At 47.0% G+C, this 14,164-nt stretch overlaps 7 protein-coding genes across 7 annotated transcripts; 5 read left to right on the top strand and 2 right to left on the bottom strand.

Annotated features, from left to right (window-relative positions):
- The first annotated feature begins 193 nt into the window (after positions 1–193).
- Positions 194–1,507, top strand: V1513DRAFT_445552 (uncharacterized protein). Its single transcript, XM_066898124.1, has 2 exons — positions 194–937; positions 985–1,507. The coding sequence occupies exons 1-2, from the start codon at positions 306–308 to the stop codon at positions 1,331–1,333; spliced, it is 981 nt and encodes a 326-aa protein (XP_066753422.1). The 5' UTR covers positions 194–305; the 3' UTR covers positions 1,334–1,507.
- A 789-nt stretch (positions 1,508–2,296) lies between these two features.
- On the top strand, positions 2,297–3,294 carry V1513DRAFT_379819 (uncharacterized protein; the record flags this gene model as incomplete). Its single annotated transcript, XM_066895025.1, has 4 exons — positions 2,297–2,591; positions 2,643–2,868; positions 2,924–3,168; positions 3,224–3,294. 4 exons carry the CDS (start codon positions 2,297–2,299, stop codon positions 3,292–3,294), a joined length of 837 nt encoding a protein of 278 aa, XP_066753421.1.
- A 1,759-nt stretch (positions 3,295–5,053) lies between these two features.
- On the top strand, positions 5,054–6,619 carry V1513DRAFT_445543 (uncharacterized protein). Its single transcript, XM_066898123.1, has one exon. It carries the CDS (start codon positions 5,136–5,138, stop codon positions 6,198–6,200), a length of 1,065 nt encoding a protein of 354 aa, XP_066753420.1. The 5' UTR covers positions 5,054–5,135; the 3' UTR covers positions 6,201–6,619.
- A 1,136-nt stretch (positions 6,620–7,755) lies between these two features.
- Positions 7,756–8,597, top strand: V1513DRAFT_445540 (uncharacterized protein). The gene has a single exon (XM_066898122.1). It carries the CDS (start codon positions 7,779–7,781, stop codon positions 8,553–8,555), a length of 777 nt encoding a protein of 258 aa, XP_066753419.1. The 5' UTR covers positions 7,756–7,778; the 3' UTR covers positions 8,556–8,597.
- On the bottom strand, positions 8,542–9,779 carry V1513DRAFT_415366 (nucleoporin complex subunit 54-domain-containing protein). The gene is made up of 2 exons (XM_066895811.1): positions 9,427–9,779; positions 8,542–9,377 (listed from the first exon to the last, which is right to left on the bottom strand). Exons 1-2 carry the CDS (start codon positions 9,656–9,658, stop codon positions 8,581–8,583), a joined length of 1,029 nt encoding a protein of 342 aa, XP_066753418.1. The 5' UTR covers positions 9,659–9,779; the 3' UTR covers positions 8,542–8,580.
- Positions 9,780–9,915: 136 nt separating this feature from the next.
- On the top strand, positions 9,916–11,247 carry V1513DRAFT_400455 (uncharacterized protein). Its single transcript, XM_066895484.1, has 4 exons — positions 9,916–10,184; positions 10,280–10,406; positions 10,464–10,596; positions 10,650–11,247. Exons 1-4 carry the CDS (start codon positions 10,052–10,054, stop codon positions 10,749–10,751), a joined length of 495 nt encoding a protein of 164 aa, XP_066753417.1. The 5' UTR covers positions 9,916–10,051; the 3' UTR covers positions 10,752–11,247.
- Positions 11,036–14,123, bottom strand: V1513DRAFT_445531 (WD40-repeat-containing domain protein). The gene is made up of 7 exons (XM_066898121.1): positions 13,778–14,123; positions 13,572–13,723; positions 13,234–13,520; positions 12,362–13,186; positions 12,190–12,312; positions 11,670–12,136; positions 11,036–11,612 (listed from the first exon to the last, which is right to left on the bottom strand). The coding sequence occupies exons 1-7, from the start codon at positions 13,970–13,972 to the stop codon at positions 11,145–11,147; spliced, it is 2,517 nt and encodes an 838-aa protein (XP_066753416.1). The 5' UTR covers positions 13,973–14,123; the 3' UTR covers positions 11,036–11,144.
- Between the last annotated feature and the right edge of the window lie 41 nt (positions 14,124–14,164).

Genomic DNA, 14,164 nt, shown 5'->3' with positions numbered 1-14,164 from the left:
ATAGAACAGTGAATAATGAGAAAAATGAATAAAAGATTGAATTTTATTAACTAACTAATAAATTTCTTTTCTGAACTTTCGCTTGTTATCCAACGCGTCAATCTCGACGCGTGCATGACGCGTTGAAATTGTTACCCTGCTTATTGTTTTCCCACTTGTTTGTGTCCGCCCCTTTCTACGCAATCATCCCACACACAAGAGCATACACGATCGGGTTCACGTCTAAACACCCAAGTCACTCATTGCGCGGTTCATAATTCGAACGGGACAAATCGATTGGTTTGATCGACGACAGGAAGGAAAGAATGCCGCGCACACCACCCAGACACACTGGCAGCAGTTCGCCTTTGATCACTCCGCCGACGCCGCGGTACGGGCCGATGTTTGATCCAGATCGCTACACTTTACTTGACCGGCGGCAACAGAAGCAGCAAGAGGGTGATCAACATGCACACAGGCAGCGCCCACGAAGGAGGGGGAGTACTGAGGATACCGGGCTAGATGAAGAGTGTGCAACCCGATCACGGACGCGGACGCGGACGATTTCAGGTGCGCAGCCGGGTGTACAGATGGTCACGCCTCGGGAGACGCCGTATCGTAGGCGGCGACAAGGTGAACCGGATCTAGCGACGACAGAGGAGGGAGTTGAAGATGGGTTGTCTAACGACGGAAGCCGGAAGGGCAAGTACGTTGCCAGGGTGTTATTCCCTTCCACCCCTGCGCAGACGGCAACGGAGGACGATGGCTTGGATGAGTTTGGGGGCATGCGCATGGATAGCAAATTAAAGTTTAGTATATACAAAGACCCTGGGCCTGATTTTGAAGTGTACGAGGACGCTGAAGATGATCCATTCGTCACGCGGCCGGGGACGGCCAAAAAAAGGTCCCTACAGGATGTGAGGCCTGATCCGTCCAAGAAAGGCATGGCGTTTGTCTTGTAAGTTGCAGACACAGCTTTGGAGGTTAAACACTAACATGTAGTAGCCGGGGAAAGAAAGTATTCCGGCCATTTCCTAGCGAAGAAGAATATTCTGACGACGAGTTCGCAATTGCGCCAATTAAACCCCGGATTTTATTCCCACAAGCTACAGCAGACGCGGAGGCGTCACTCGACTCGTCGCAGCCTACGTCGTCTTCGGCAATATTCGACGACTTGGCTGCCGATTCGTCGAGCACGGATGTGTCCACCCAAGGCAGCGCTTGTCACAAACGAGACAGAGGCATCGCGAAATACGACGTCGATCATTTCGGCACGACTAGCTATGCAGCCGAGTCATGTCCGCCGGATCCTGAGGAAGAGGAAACTGACATTGAGAATTACTATTCCCCTTGATGAATAAATTATATAATTGATGTATTATACCATTTCATATGATGGGTTTCAGATATATTTTTGTGCGGCGGATAGATTGGGCGACTGTTGATATGTAAATGGGTATTTGGCATTTGTGTAATATAGTTGTTGATGTGACTGTACAAATGTACAATGCAAATCCTATCACAAAACCGAAAATTAATATTATCCTAACACACTATGTACAATGTTTTCCGCCACCCCAAGAGATCGCACCATTGTCTGCAGTCGCTACTGCTTGCGTAAAGTCTCTCCGTCGTACTGCCACGGGTGGCGCTCTTATCATATTTTCCGTATATAACATCTCGGCCGTATCATACAGTCGACTTTATGTACATTTACTTTGAGAAGAACTGCACGACAGACGGAGCTAAACCCAACATGATTAGCACAACAAGAACCGTGTTGTTGCATAGAACAGGGCGGAAAAAGCCAGGAATCAAGAAGATAAAACACAAGAAGATAAAACACAAGAAGATAAAACACATACTCAACCAAAGTCCGACACAAGCAACGACGACAGAGAGCATCATTCCGGAGGCAATCTTATCTTCCTCCGCGACTTTTTCTGGAGAGGGAGGTGGTGGTGCGCCGCCTGCGAACATTGTTGTTTCGTTAGATTCCTTTTTTTTTTAGATAAAGGGGTAGCGAGATAAGATGTTGATTAAATTGCGCAACGGTGAAGTATGGTCGGATATATTTAATGTCCCGTGGAGGCGAAAAATTATTGGACAGCCCGTTGGGATTGACAGTTACGGTTTATTCGTCAAACTGAGCGCGATTTAGATTTTGCCATTTTAGGTTTGCATCCCACGATTCCAAACATTCTATATCAATATAGATCTCGCTTGCTTCACCTATTCGACGATCACAATGTCAGATGTCGAGTCAGCGGCCTTGCCCGCGCAAGATGAAGAGAAACAGCAGAATGGATTGGAGGATATGTTTGACAATGACGAGGAGCTGTCCGAATTGGACGAAGATCAGTTCAAAGATGTCGAAGTCGACGCCATTGGTCTTCCTATTACGGAAGAAGTGTACAAAATTCAGCGACATAAGCGATTGAGAGAGGAGGGTGAGAGAGCGGCCGGGAGGAGGACGAAGGAGCGGCCTAGAGCAAGGAAGAGGGGGGATGCGGACGGTGGAATTATTGTGACTGAGGGGGTTACGGGGCGGAGGAAGAAGGATCGGAAGGAGCGGGGGGAGGCAGAGCTTGAGAAGCTAGATCCAGATCAGCGTATGTGTGCGGTTGTTTTTTGTTGGATCGACTTTGTGCTAATGGAAGCAGTACGGCTACGGGAATTGGAAGAACGCATAGACGCTGTGCTCAAGACGCAGAAGAGAAGGAAGAAAGTAGACGAAGACGATATTGAACAGATGCAGGATGACCGGATTGTTGAACTCCGGGAGCGTATGCGGCAGGCAGCGATCAAAGATGCCGAAGCGATCAAAGACGGGTTGCCAGCTACGCACAAGCTGCAGATGTTGCCCGAAGTCCGCGATGTTTTGCAAAAGTATGTTGCAATATTTTTTTTAATAAAAACGGTGAACAGAGTCTAATAGTACAAGGCATTCATTGTATGACTCAATTTTAGACAACAATTTATTGGAGTCAGTTAGGTTGTGGCTCGAGCCGCTGCCGGACGCATCGTTACCAGCATACAGTATCCAGCGAGAATTATTCGCTGCGTTAGAAGAACTACCGATCAAGACGGTACATCTGCGCGAAAGTGGAATCGGCCGGGTAGTGCTGTTTTATCAAAAGAGTCGCAAGCCGCAGTTAGGTATCAAGCGGATTGCGGATAAGCTAGTCGGTGAGTCTACCTGGTGGTGTGCTTGGATTGTGCAAAGAAGGAGGCTAACGGGAAGTAGGAGATTGGAGTCGACCGATAATGGGACGGAATAAGAAGGGACGGAATTTGATGAGACTGCAGGGATAATGTATGAATAATTTTGTTTGAATGAATTTATGAAACAGCGTTCACATGTTACTCATTCGGGATATGCATAAAATGAGCCATAGTCGGCATAATCGGTCTCCAATCGTATCAATCTGCGCCACGCCATAGTCGGTGGTATCCATCAATGTATTCTGGCTCAAACTAGCCCAACCAGGAATATCGCGCTGATTCGAGATAAAGCGTTGAAGATCTAAGTGTAATGTGGCTGGTCGTAAAGTTTGATAATTTAGATTTAAAGACGTAGAAGGCAAAGTATATGGAGGACCGATTGAAAAATATTTTGGTACTGGCCGCTCCAATTTACTTGATTGAGTTGTGTATTGATGGATGTAGGATATTCCAATTGAGGTAATTGCTTATTATGTCCTTCACTTTGTCATATAGTTAGTAATTAATCATACGATGGAAGGCAGCCTGACACCATAACCATACACTAAAGATAGGCGCAGGGCGCCGTTCCCCACCGCAAAAGCCACAACTTCTTTCTGACATGCCAAAACGCCACTCAGATGTCAATCTTGTATCATATATGCATCGGTTTTAAACGCGGAATACTACATTGTGGACTGGTGAACCAATTAGCAATTAGCAAGATTGCTGATTGGTCTCAGTGCTGTTCAGCGAATATATGGCTGTATTATTAAGTAGTTAGAGAGATAGCTTTTGACTAGTGGAGGAAAATATGACTCTAGCTTAATAATAGTTTATCGAGAGCTTTCTCGGGCATCGACGAAGGAAGAAAAAATTTGATCCCTAGGAGAAGAGTGCGATGAGATGGAGTCTCAATTTCTGTGTAGAACACACCTTAACTGTAATGGAGTTTTGGCCACTGCCGCGCCGCTCGAGCCTTTCAGCCGAGCCACAGGCGAGCCACAGGCGAGACTCAGCATTGAGTAGCGCACGCGCAGATTTAGTTGGAGATTTGTGCAGAAAAGACGAGTCAGTACTCATTATTTGCAGAAAAGACGAGACACGAGAAGGACGCGTAGGATGCAGATAGAAAGACAAAGGAGACAAAACAAAAAATAGACGGAAGGCGCGGCGCGAACAGCCGATAGCAGGAGTGGCGGTACACTTCGTGGCGCAGGTGGCCCTAGCAAGCCTTGCATTAGCCAAGGTTGTGTTGACGTCATATCAGCTCATCTACCGTGATCGCCAGCACCTGGCTTTTAGCCTTGTTCATTTCGTATTTTGCAACATTGCTACCTTTGTCATCTGCAGTCTATAACATCAGCACTTCCGCTAGTCGGCATAGGAGTGCTTAGTAATGAACCTAAGAAACAAAGGGATCGTCGGAAAAGGGGTAGAAGGAAGATCGTAAGATGACGCAGGAGTGCCACTTTTGGCTGATGATGCCGTGTGGCGCAAAATGATTTCATGTGACTCAGCCGCATGTTTAGCTCCAAGCCAGCTCAGCCCGTCGCACAAATTTTGCCACTCCGCATTGTGCCCAAAAAGTTGGATTTAAAGCTCAGCTGACCCTAAGATTTACGAATGTACAAGTGTCTAAGACTAACAGACTTATACTACTTATTTATTTTGTTTAACATTCATACATTTAATAATAAAAAAGATTCGCTCTTGAAGGCTGATCGCTTTGGGTTAGGTTGGGTACTAACCGTGGCCGACGATGTCACGCGCATCTCCTTCCGTACCCAAGTTCGTACCAAACTCAATTCGATGTGCTTTTAACTAAACCAAATCATCCTTGCTCCCTCCCCCCCCCCTCCAGCCCATATTAAAACCTGCCTTACTTCCCACCCGCGCAAGCTCTTCAAGTTCATATTATCCCCAATCACTTTTCACTAAACTTACCACCAATGTCATCGCAAATCGACAAACAGAGCTCAATGCCACCATTACCGCCGCCACTGCCAACACCTCTCATGGCGGCGTCCGATGTCCTGATCCCGGACGACAAGCGGTCTCCTGCCGCCCAAAGATCGTCCATCATGCTGTCGCCGCCTCCTTCCCCATTCGCGAACACTGATAACACAGCCAGAGCTGATCCGCCACTCTTTTCGTCTCATGGACTATCCGATCTCCGCGCGGCCATGTTCCGGCCGCTCGTCGATGTAGTCCGTCAGAATGGGGTCGTTGCTGCGGCTATTGAGGCCTCCTCTCCCAAGGGAGATAGCAAGGAAAGTGACAACAACTACAGCGAGTATTTCCAATCGACCGTGTATGAGCAGTATGCCAAGTCTCCGCGCCGATGGCTTGCGGCCCAGCGCGAGATGCTCAAGCTCTACAAGCCTCAGATCGCCACCGTCATATCTGTCACTGCCACTCAGCCGCCTGCTTCCGCACCTACTCCCCGGCCATCGCGAGTTATTAAACCGAGACCACAGATTCAATCTCCATCCGGCGGCATGACAACCCGCAACTCCGCGCCGTCGTCTCCACGAATCGTATCAAAGAAAGTCCGACCTTTGAACGTATCGCCAACAGTGTTCACTTTACCAACCGCACAGAAGCGATCGTCCTTGTCACCTGAATCGTCGCCACGAATGTCAACAGTGCACGACATTGACCTCGACGACGTGCCAGATTTTTGTCCGCCTCTTTCGTCGCTCGACGGCACGAAGGGCATGCGAACAGACTGGAAAGGCAACGCGATGGATTTATCCGACGACCCCGATCGCGAGCTTCTTCACCCGTACGAGCTCCAGCTTGCCTCTGTTCTCCGACTGCCGTGCGCAATGTATCTCGACTCCAAGAAGCGCATATTCGCCGAACGCGTGTTCCGCGCCCGCAAGGGTCTTCAATTCCGTAGGACCGACAGCCAAAAGGCGTGCCGTATTGACGTGAACAAGGCAACCCGGTTATTCGTCGCGTTCGAGAGGGTGGGATGGTTTGACGACAAGTGGCTCTCACCATATTTGTAATCGTTATTTATTTTGTTCCTTTTTTTGTGGGTAATCGGTATTTTATGGGACGGACTTTTTTAAAAACTTATTTGGATTCATTCGACTTTCTTTAATGGGTTATAGATCACTCGGTCGTGTATTTTTATTTCCAATTCGGTACATGGGATTCATGGATGGCTTTGGGTATTTGCATTTTCCTTCATTTTTTTTTTTTTGCATTAGGGGTCATTCATACAGGTTTTTATGATAATATTCTTTCTCTTTTTGTATTTGTGTGAAATAGGGACAGGGGGGCATTCTGGGGGTATACACAGGAAACGGCCGGTGCATAAGCATAATATTGGGGGTTTCTCATTTTTTTTTTGAGTATTTTTAATAAACTTTATTGGTAGGACTCTGTGTGGTAGTGAGCAAGCAATGAATTGAATTGAATTGAATTGAATTGAAAGGGGGATATGATAAAAATAACGTCCATCGTATTGGTATCAGAGGTTTAGGCATATCGATGAGCGGGGATGTGTGATCGGCAATGCCCCGCTTTTGACTCAGTGCAGTCAGTTTTGACCCCCTTGTCTGTTTTCCCTGATCATTGGCCTTGTTGATGATATGTCTTCTCTACATGCCGACAATCATGACAAAGTAATCTGTCAAGTAGTGGATATAATATATTCGTACCATATGTTTTACAACAATGTGAAGGCGGGGTTATTTCATTGGGTTAAGTTATATATAAATTGATCGTATAAACTTGGGGCTTTCTCAACTACTCTGCGGCTTGGTGGTCATGTTCCTAGCCTAGTGGCGCTACGTACTTGTTCTTATACTGCAAATCCAACAAAAATTCAGTTGATATGGTGCTATTACTATTATGCACTAGTCACTGCGTATAGTATACTAAGTATACATGTGCCATGTACAGACAGGGGTTTTGGTTTGAGGATAAGCGAACAGATTATGAGCTGGAATTACTTGACAGGTCATTAACCTCGCTTTTTCTCCAGTGGCGGCTGTCGTTCCGTTCGCAATGGAACGATACCATAACAGCGTAAGTCAGTAAAGCGCTGGCAGGGGATAGATATAAATTAATCGGCTAAGGCAACCAGGGAGGGGCTCTGAGAGCGATGAGCATCTCATCGCCTTTCATTCGGAATGTAAACTCAATTGCTTAAACTGCCGACCCGAATAACCCCCTCGCGGGATCACGATGGCGTATGAGCATTGTCTGTGGAATGTAGATCTATCCAGCTGACTTGCGATGTTTGTTGATTTAACAGACATGTGCAAACTTACACTCATACCGCAAATTCCATCATACTGCAAGAACCGTTCGTATATTTTCATACAAAGGTTTCAACCTCCTTCAAATGACGTCGAACCGAACGACAACATGGTACGGCTGCTGAGAATCTGATCCGGATGCATAGCATAAATTCTGATTCAAAGCAATGAAACACATCCATGTTCGCGGATTGCCAGCAGCCAGCTAAACGAAGACTGCGGTGGTACGAAACCCATCGTTCATCGATCCTATGTCCCGGGTTGAGTTTCAAAATCAGTAAAATCACTCCTTCAAACAACTATTCATCAGAACAGCAAATGCGGATACGTAATTTTCCAGCTTGTATAAAAATCATTCATACCATCCGACCTCGCCCATGCTCTGCAGCAATACCACAATCCGGCCATGTCCGGAATTACACAGCGTCTTCCCGCGATAATGATGGCGATGCTGACGTGGAGGATCTTTCGTCTCACACTAAACGCATCGAAGCCCTCGAAAAAGACCCCGACATATCGGACCCCGTCCGCAATCTGGTCATCCAACGCAAGAAGCTCATCTCTCGTCAATTCGAATCGATAAACGATATATACACCGGTCCCACGAACCCCGACTTTAAACGGTTCGCAATAAGGTGCTGGCCGCCTTTATGCGGATTAAAAGAATCAACTCGCTTGCTCGCATTCTTGGAAAAAATTGGCAGAGTATTACAGTTTCGAGAAACCAAGCAGTTTGTGCATCGCGCCGTCGGAACAGGCTACCTCACCGTCACGTTCGACGACCCGGCTGACGAAGTTTACGACCGGCTCTTTCTTGCCTTCGAACCGTTCATCGACGTCGAGAGGTTCAATACGTACGAAAATCAGGAGAAACGTTGGAACTTCCAGGTGGTTGATCTGGGCGTGCGGCCGAATCGCATGCGCATGTTTGACATTGAACGGCATCCGATATCGGTGGAGCAATACGGTCTCGAACGCATGTTTGACATGGCGAATTTTGGTAGCCATCAAGAAGAGATTGATTTTCGGGTCCAGAAGTGGAAACAGGCCCAGGAACGTTTAGTGCATGGGTTTGACGGGTTTGTCAAAAATTAAATTGATGTATTTATTAATCTTCGAATCATCTCTTTCCTCGTGCTCGCTCTTCCTCAGTCATCCGTTTTTCCTCTAGATGCCGAATGATCTGATCAACCTCTTCCATATCCTTCCGTAGCACGTCTGCAAGATAAATCAACCCCGCCTGTTGCCCTTTTAAAATCCGCGCGATCTTCTCCAGCTGCTCGTCGTCCTTCTCCCAATCAATCGCATTCTCCCACTGCTCTCCTGTCTGCCGCATTTGCTCGTTCAAAATCTTGATTCGGTCACGCACAACCATCATGCGCGCCCAAACCTCGTTGATCTTGCCAAACACCGCCGGATCATTCAACACGCGCGTGAGCTCCTCGAATTTACGCTTCAGCATCTCCTCATCCGGCCTCAGAGCATACCCTCGGCTCTTCAATACCTGCACCTTAGCCGCCAGGCTCATCGTCCGATGCGCAAGTGCCGCGTGCCGGGCTTTCAATTCCGCAATCTTGACCGTCGTGTACAAGTCGTGCCGCGTGATCAACTGCGTCAGTCGGCTATTGATTTCGTGCATGCGCACCTGATACGCCGTCACTTGCTGGTGCTGAATATTCACCCGTTTCTGTAGATCAGTAAACCCGAGCGCGAGCACCGGCACGGATCCCGAATCCGGACGAGCAGCGATGGCCGCGTCCCATCGCGCTTGGTGGTAGTTCGGCGGTTTGACGTACAGAACTGCTTGTTCGGAGGGTACTTTGTTGTAGAAGTAGAACTGGAACGCGCACTCTGGTGACGACGGGTCCCATGAATTTTTAATCTTCTGTAGTTGATCCGGTATTGACGGCGCCGTCGCTGATCCTAATTAGCATGCTCTTTTCATCGATGAAGTAACAAATCTTACATATCGACCCATACGTCAATCCACCGGCTAACTGCGAAAAGTTTCCCATTGATCCAGGCTGATTCACGGACTGCCCGAACGTCGAACCGAGCGTACTCGCAGACGGATTAAATGATGCCGACAGCGAAAAGGGCGGCTGCTGTGATTGTAAAGGGTTGACTGTCGAGCTGGCGCCGAATAGCGATTGTTGCTGTGGTTGCGCTTGCTGTGGTTGCCCGAACGTGAACGCCATTTTTGCTTATGTGATTATACAAAATAAAAGTACGCTCGATCAACATAAATTGTAATCAAATGCAGAATCTATATCGGTGTCCTAATTTTCCTAGTACGATGATCTGTTTACCGCGCTCGCGATTGTAATTGTGTTCTTGTCTTGCTTTTCTTCTTGCACGTGACGCGGCCGAGCCTTACATTAAAGTTGTTACCCGGCACATACGCAAGTTCAGAGCGAGCCACCAAATCAGAGCTCGGGATTTTCAACTTACGACCCGATTTTAACGGCAAGTTCGCGACGGGGTTCATTACCGCATCTACCAATCCTTGGTCTAATTATTAATCCCTGTTAATTAAAAAAGGTTTAAATTCCAGGTAGAATATATTTAAAGGAACTGAGCACGACAGCATAATGACGACATCGAAAACGAACCCGCGGGAACCCCATGCGCAGCCATATTATATAACGGATCCCACACCCTTGCCGAGTCATATTCCTAGTGTTCCTGAAATCGGCGCTACCTCTGCTCCACTTTTGTCAGCTAGTATGTGCGATTTTAACCTGTGGTCTTGTGGTTGCTGGGTTGGCAGGCGAGTAGAAGTCATACCGAACAGAGTTGATAACGGTTAATTTGTACAGGTTACTTTATTGGCGCGCGATGTGCCCCATATAACGAGGACTTTATGCTTTGCCGGTCCCAGAGCCGGAGTGGCGAGACCGACTGCCTTAAGGAGGGTCGTCGGGTTACTCGGTGCGCCATATCAGTGTACGTGTTATGCCCAGAATTAAATGAAATTGAATGAAGCTGATCGCCAGTCCATAGGCTAGAAGACATCAACAAAAGTTGCCAGGCTGAGTTCCGCAAGCATTGGGGCTGTCTGGAGAATGAAAATCACGACCTGAGCCGTTGCCGTCTCGACGAGGCACCACTTAACGCCTGCGTCTCCAAATTCTTGGTATGTCTTCCTCATTTCGACAACTGTACAAGACGCAATTCTAACTGCCACAGAATCTGACAAAGGTAATCCCTAACTCGGATGGCACTCCCATCAACGACTACGAGACCCCATCCTTCTTTCAAAAGAAAGTGAAAGCGAAGTACGAGCAGTAAGCAAGGCGACAACACTATGAACCAAGAAAAGACATCAACGACCAGTTCAAAACGTTTTCTGCGCGTCTTTTTGTCGACCAGCACACTGTTTTGGGCGGGGCGTTTTATTGGCCCGCATTTTTGTGATGTAAAGAATTTTGTGAACATTTGTGTCATGACTTCATTTTCATACGGTTATAGTCAATAAAGTGATAATTATAGAGTTCGCGTCGTCATACTGCATATAATCACAATTTTTAGTCGTCTCACTCGAATTCTCATATCTCAGCGCTGAAATTTACTTCAGGGAACTTTGGGACTCCATTATATGTGAACACTTTAGATCAGTTATTCCTGGTAAGATACACATTTATACAATTATTTATACAGATTCAGCACACAGATGTCCAATGTCTAATAAAACTCATCCTCTCGCTTCTCTAACGCACGATTAATCTTCTCTGCCAACGCAGTCATCTGATATCTCTGTGCAATCTTATTCGCAGCTTGTAACGCCTGTTGCTTATGTATCATGTTCACTAAACCGTACGCCTTGCCATGCTGTCCCGTTCGACATGCAATGTGCAGTAATAGCAAAACAGTCTTATCAATACCTAGCTCGCGTCTGGAAATCTCATCTTTCTGGTCATCTTCGAGGCTGCCTTCACCGCCACTTCCTGCCAATGCGGCGTCCTTGTACAGTTGGAGAAGCACGGTCTCCCGAAGGTATTGTTCTTCAAGTTCCATGGCGTCGGCCGGGATTTGCTGGTTGTTATCGTCCTTGGAATCGTCCTTGAGCTTCGACCTGTTGGGATAAATCGGCATCTTGATGTCGAGCTCTGAGGAAATCGGAAGAGGGATATACGGGTATTTCTCACCGCCCTGTATTGTTTTATCAGTTTCGGGGTCTAGAAACCAGAATCTAGCGGAGTGGCTCACCTTCAAAATAATGCAGTGGAATTTGGACTGAATGACACCTAGCGGCCAAAATGATTCATCAGGGTTATTCCTTTCCATCGCCTTAGTCTCCAACAGCGGTACCCACTTTGCCTGCAGAGGCGACCGCCAGTGCATTAGCACAAGCAGCACGCCATCAGAATCATATATACAAGGATCACCATCATCAGAGAAAAACAGCGAATTCAGTCGACTCTCCAACGGAATATCAACTACATCGTTTTTCTGAAATGTTTCATCGTACTTGACGTTCTCGATACTGTAAATTAAGCCGCCGGATCCGTCACCTTGGTTGCGGACAATCATGACGAAATCTTGCCAAGATGCACAGCATACCACAGGGTTCATTGATTGTCTGTATATGCGAATTGCCGAGCCTTGGAGATTGAATACGCGGACGTAGCCTTTTGATGAACAGACCACTACTGTTGTTGCCGACAGGGCAATAGCTTCATTATCTCAGTTGTCTGCATTGAATTCAGATTTGTGCAAGAGAACTTACAGTTGATACTTTCGCCATGCAATGTGAGATCCCAGCTATCCTGCAAACTACCATGCTCTCTGAAGAAAACGCGAGAGTTTTGGTCGTCGCTGCCAGAGTTTGCAAATAGAGCTGCTTGATCCGCTACTTGCCCGTCAGCTCACTTACGTGTAAAATAACAGTATAAACTTACTCAACGAAGCTTTATCATACAGAAAGTGATCGGTAAAATGATATTCTCTATTTAATCCTCGATCGAAAAAGCTCACCGTTACGGTGTTATGCATGTCCTGTTCTACAGTCCATATATACCCAATTAAATTCAGCGCCAGATATCGTCTCCCATTCCTCCATGGCGTGCTACCAGGCTGGAACGGCTCATGTTGCATCATCTTGATAATCGAGACGAATCTTCGTTTGTTGCTTGCAAAATCTTCAACTAACCCATGTGCACGCTTTCTGCCCATTCGAGGACTGTCTAGGGAATCATTGTCGGGCACGAGGTCCGGAATATATCCCGCTCCGTCGTCGTCCTCTATCCAATTCCGCTCGTCGATATCAGATATGCCATATTCGAGCTCGCGGTCCGAAGCCAGCGGGATTTTGGCGTACGGCTTACCGAGTGCGCTCGTATCAGAATCGCCCGTGATTTGACGCACTCTAACGGCTGCCCCAGCGTCCGGATCTTTTATCAGTGGAGCCGGATAAATTGACTTGCCCACAGGTGGATCTAATTTCGCTGGAATTACATTAGGGAGAGTATACATCTGTCCCTGATTTGTCGTGAACGACAGTGAATTCTGAGTTGGATGCCACTGAACAGATAAGACATTCTTAAAACTATGCTTGTCGATTATATTCTGTGTCTGTGTGTCCCAAATTAAGATCTTGCCGTCTGAGCCTGCGGTTGCTAGGTAGGCTCCGTTAGGCGACCAAGCAAAGTCGTTAATGGGTCCCATATGTCCTGATGCGAAAGCTCTCTCGATACTCCAAGTACTTCTTGAGACCGTTATGATATCTATTTGAGTTAGACCGGCAACCGCAGTACCATCCATGTTACGATACCTCTAGTCTTATTCTGAGTTGCAAATGCACGTCCATCAGGATGCCATGCGACTTTAGAACTCGTCTCATCCGAAGGTTCAACGGACGGGGTCAATCCTTCAATCATCTTAACCAGCTGCGGCTCCTCAGAACTAATGCTGAAAACGCGTATTGCCCCATCGACGCTGCTCGTCGCTAACAGTACGCCGTTGGGGTGGAAAGAGACATGTTTTACGCCTTGTCTGTGAGCTGGCAATGTGATAGTGCGAGTAATATCGCTAGTGTTAACCAGTTTGACTGTCGTTTCACTTAATCCCAAATTAATAGAAATTTCAAAGCCAACAGACTCATGAACTTACTCCCCTGCGATGGCGACCCACTGGCCGTCTGGGCTAAATGTAATATCGCGAATCGGAAGAGACTGACGTACAAGCATACTCTCCATTTCATTAGTTCTCATTGAGAACAAACTAGCGGTTCCATCCTCGGAACAAGTTGCAAAGTGTGTTCGCTGAGATCTATCCGTAAGCCTTGCTTCAAAATAGATATTAGTTACGGAACGTACAGAAGTTGCAACTCCAAGAATATCATTTTCATGGTGCTCAATCGAGTAAGGCTCATCCTCAGAATTGACAGTGAACTTGCGGATAAGCCTGTTGGACCCGACGGTCAACAAAACCGTGCCGTCGACAGAGTATGCAAGACGTGTCAGGCCCGGTGTGTGCGCGTATTTCGGTACCACTACTTGCTGCGTCGTCATTGTATATCAAGATTGGCCGTAAAATAACGCAGTCGACTTTAAATATGTCAAAGCAACTAGATACTGATGGCGAATATGACGCGTGTTGGGAAAGTCATTAAATCAATGTGCCAGCGACTGGCCCATTCCAAATAAGGTTTGATTGTCGACGCGTTCCTAACGCGTCAAACACACAAGCGATTGATCGCGAAT

Source organism: Lipomyces chichibuensis, assembly GCF_038497645.1.
Source record: "Lipomyces chichibuensis strain CBS 12929 unplaced genomic scaffold V1513scaffold_17, whole genome shotgun sequence".
Classification (NCBI taxonomy): Eukaryota; Fungi; Ascomycota; class Lipomycetes; order Lipomycetales; family Lipomycetaceae; genus Lipomyces; species Lipomyces chichibuensis.
This window is presented reverse-complemented; position numbering and strand designations above follow the sequence as displayed.

Bases quoted from the DNA above. Each gene is read 5' to 3' on its own strand.
- V1513DRAFT_445540 (XM_066898122.1), top strand. From the start codon at position 7,779: ATGCGGATACGTAATTTTCCAGCTTGTATAAAAATCATTCATACCATC.
- V1513DRAFT_445531 (XM_066898121.1), bottom strand. From the start codon at position 13,972: ATGACGACGCAGCAAGTAGTGGTACCGAAATACGCGCACACACCGGGC. The intron at 13,521-13,571 runs GTAAGTTCATGA...TTTGGGATTAAG, and splicing joins TGGGTCGCCATCGCAGGGGA to TGAAACGACAGTCAAACTGG. The intron at 11,613-11,669 runs GTGAGCCACTCC...AAAACAATACAG, and splicing joins TCCACTGCATTATTTTGAAG to GGCGGTGAGAAATACCCGTA.
- V1513DRAFT_415366 (XM_066895811.1), bottom strand. From the start codon at position 9,658: ATGGCGTTCACGTTCGGGCAACCACAGCAAGCGCAACCACAGCAACAA. The intron at 9,378-9,426 runs GTAAGATTTGTT...AATTAGGATCAG, and splicing joins ATTGACGTATGGGTCGATAT to CGACGGCGCCGTCAATACCG.
- V1513DRAFT_445552 (XM_066898124.1), top strand. From the start codon at position 306: ATGCCGCGCACACCACCCAGACACACTGGCAGCAGTTCGCCTTTGATC. The intron at 938-984 runs GTAAGTTGCAGA...AACATGTAGTAG, and splicing joins AAAGGCATGGCGTTTGTCTT to CCGGGGAAAGAAAGTATTCC.
- V1513DRAFT_400455 (XM_066895484.1), top strand. From the start codon at position 10,052: ATGACGACATCGAAAACGAACCCGCGGGAACCCCATGCGCAGCCATAT. The intron at 10,407-10,463 runs GTACGTGTTATG...GCCAGTCCATAG, and splicing joins ACTCGGTGCGCCATATCAGT to GCTAGAAGACATCAACAAAA. The intron at 10,597-10,649 runs GTATGTCTTCCT...TAACTGCCACAG, and splicing joins CCTGCGTCTCCAAATTCTTG to AATCTGACAAAGGTAATCCC.
- V1513DRAFT_445543 (XM_066898123.1), top strand. From the start codon at position 5,136: ATGTCATCGCAAATCGACAAACAGAGCTCAATGCCACCATTACCGCCG.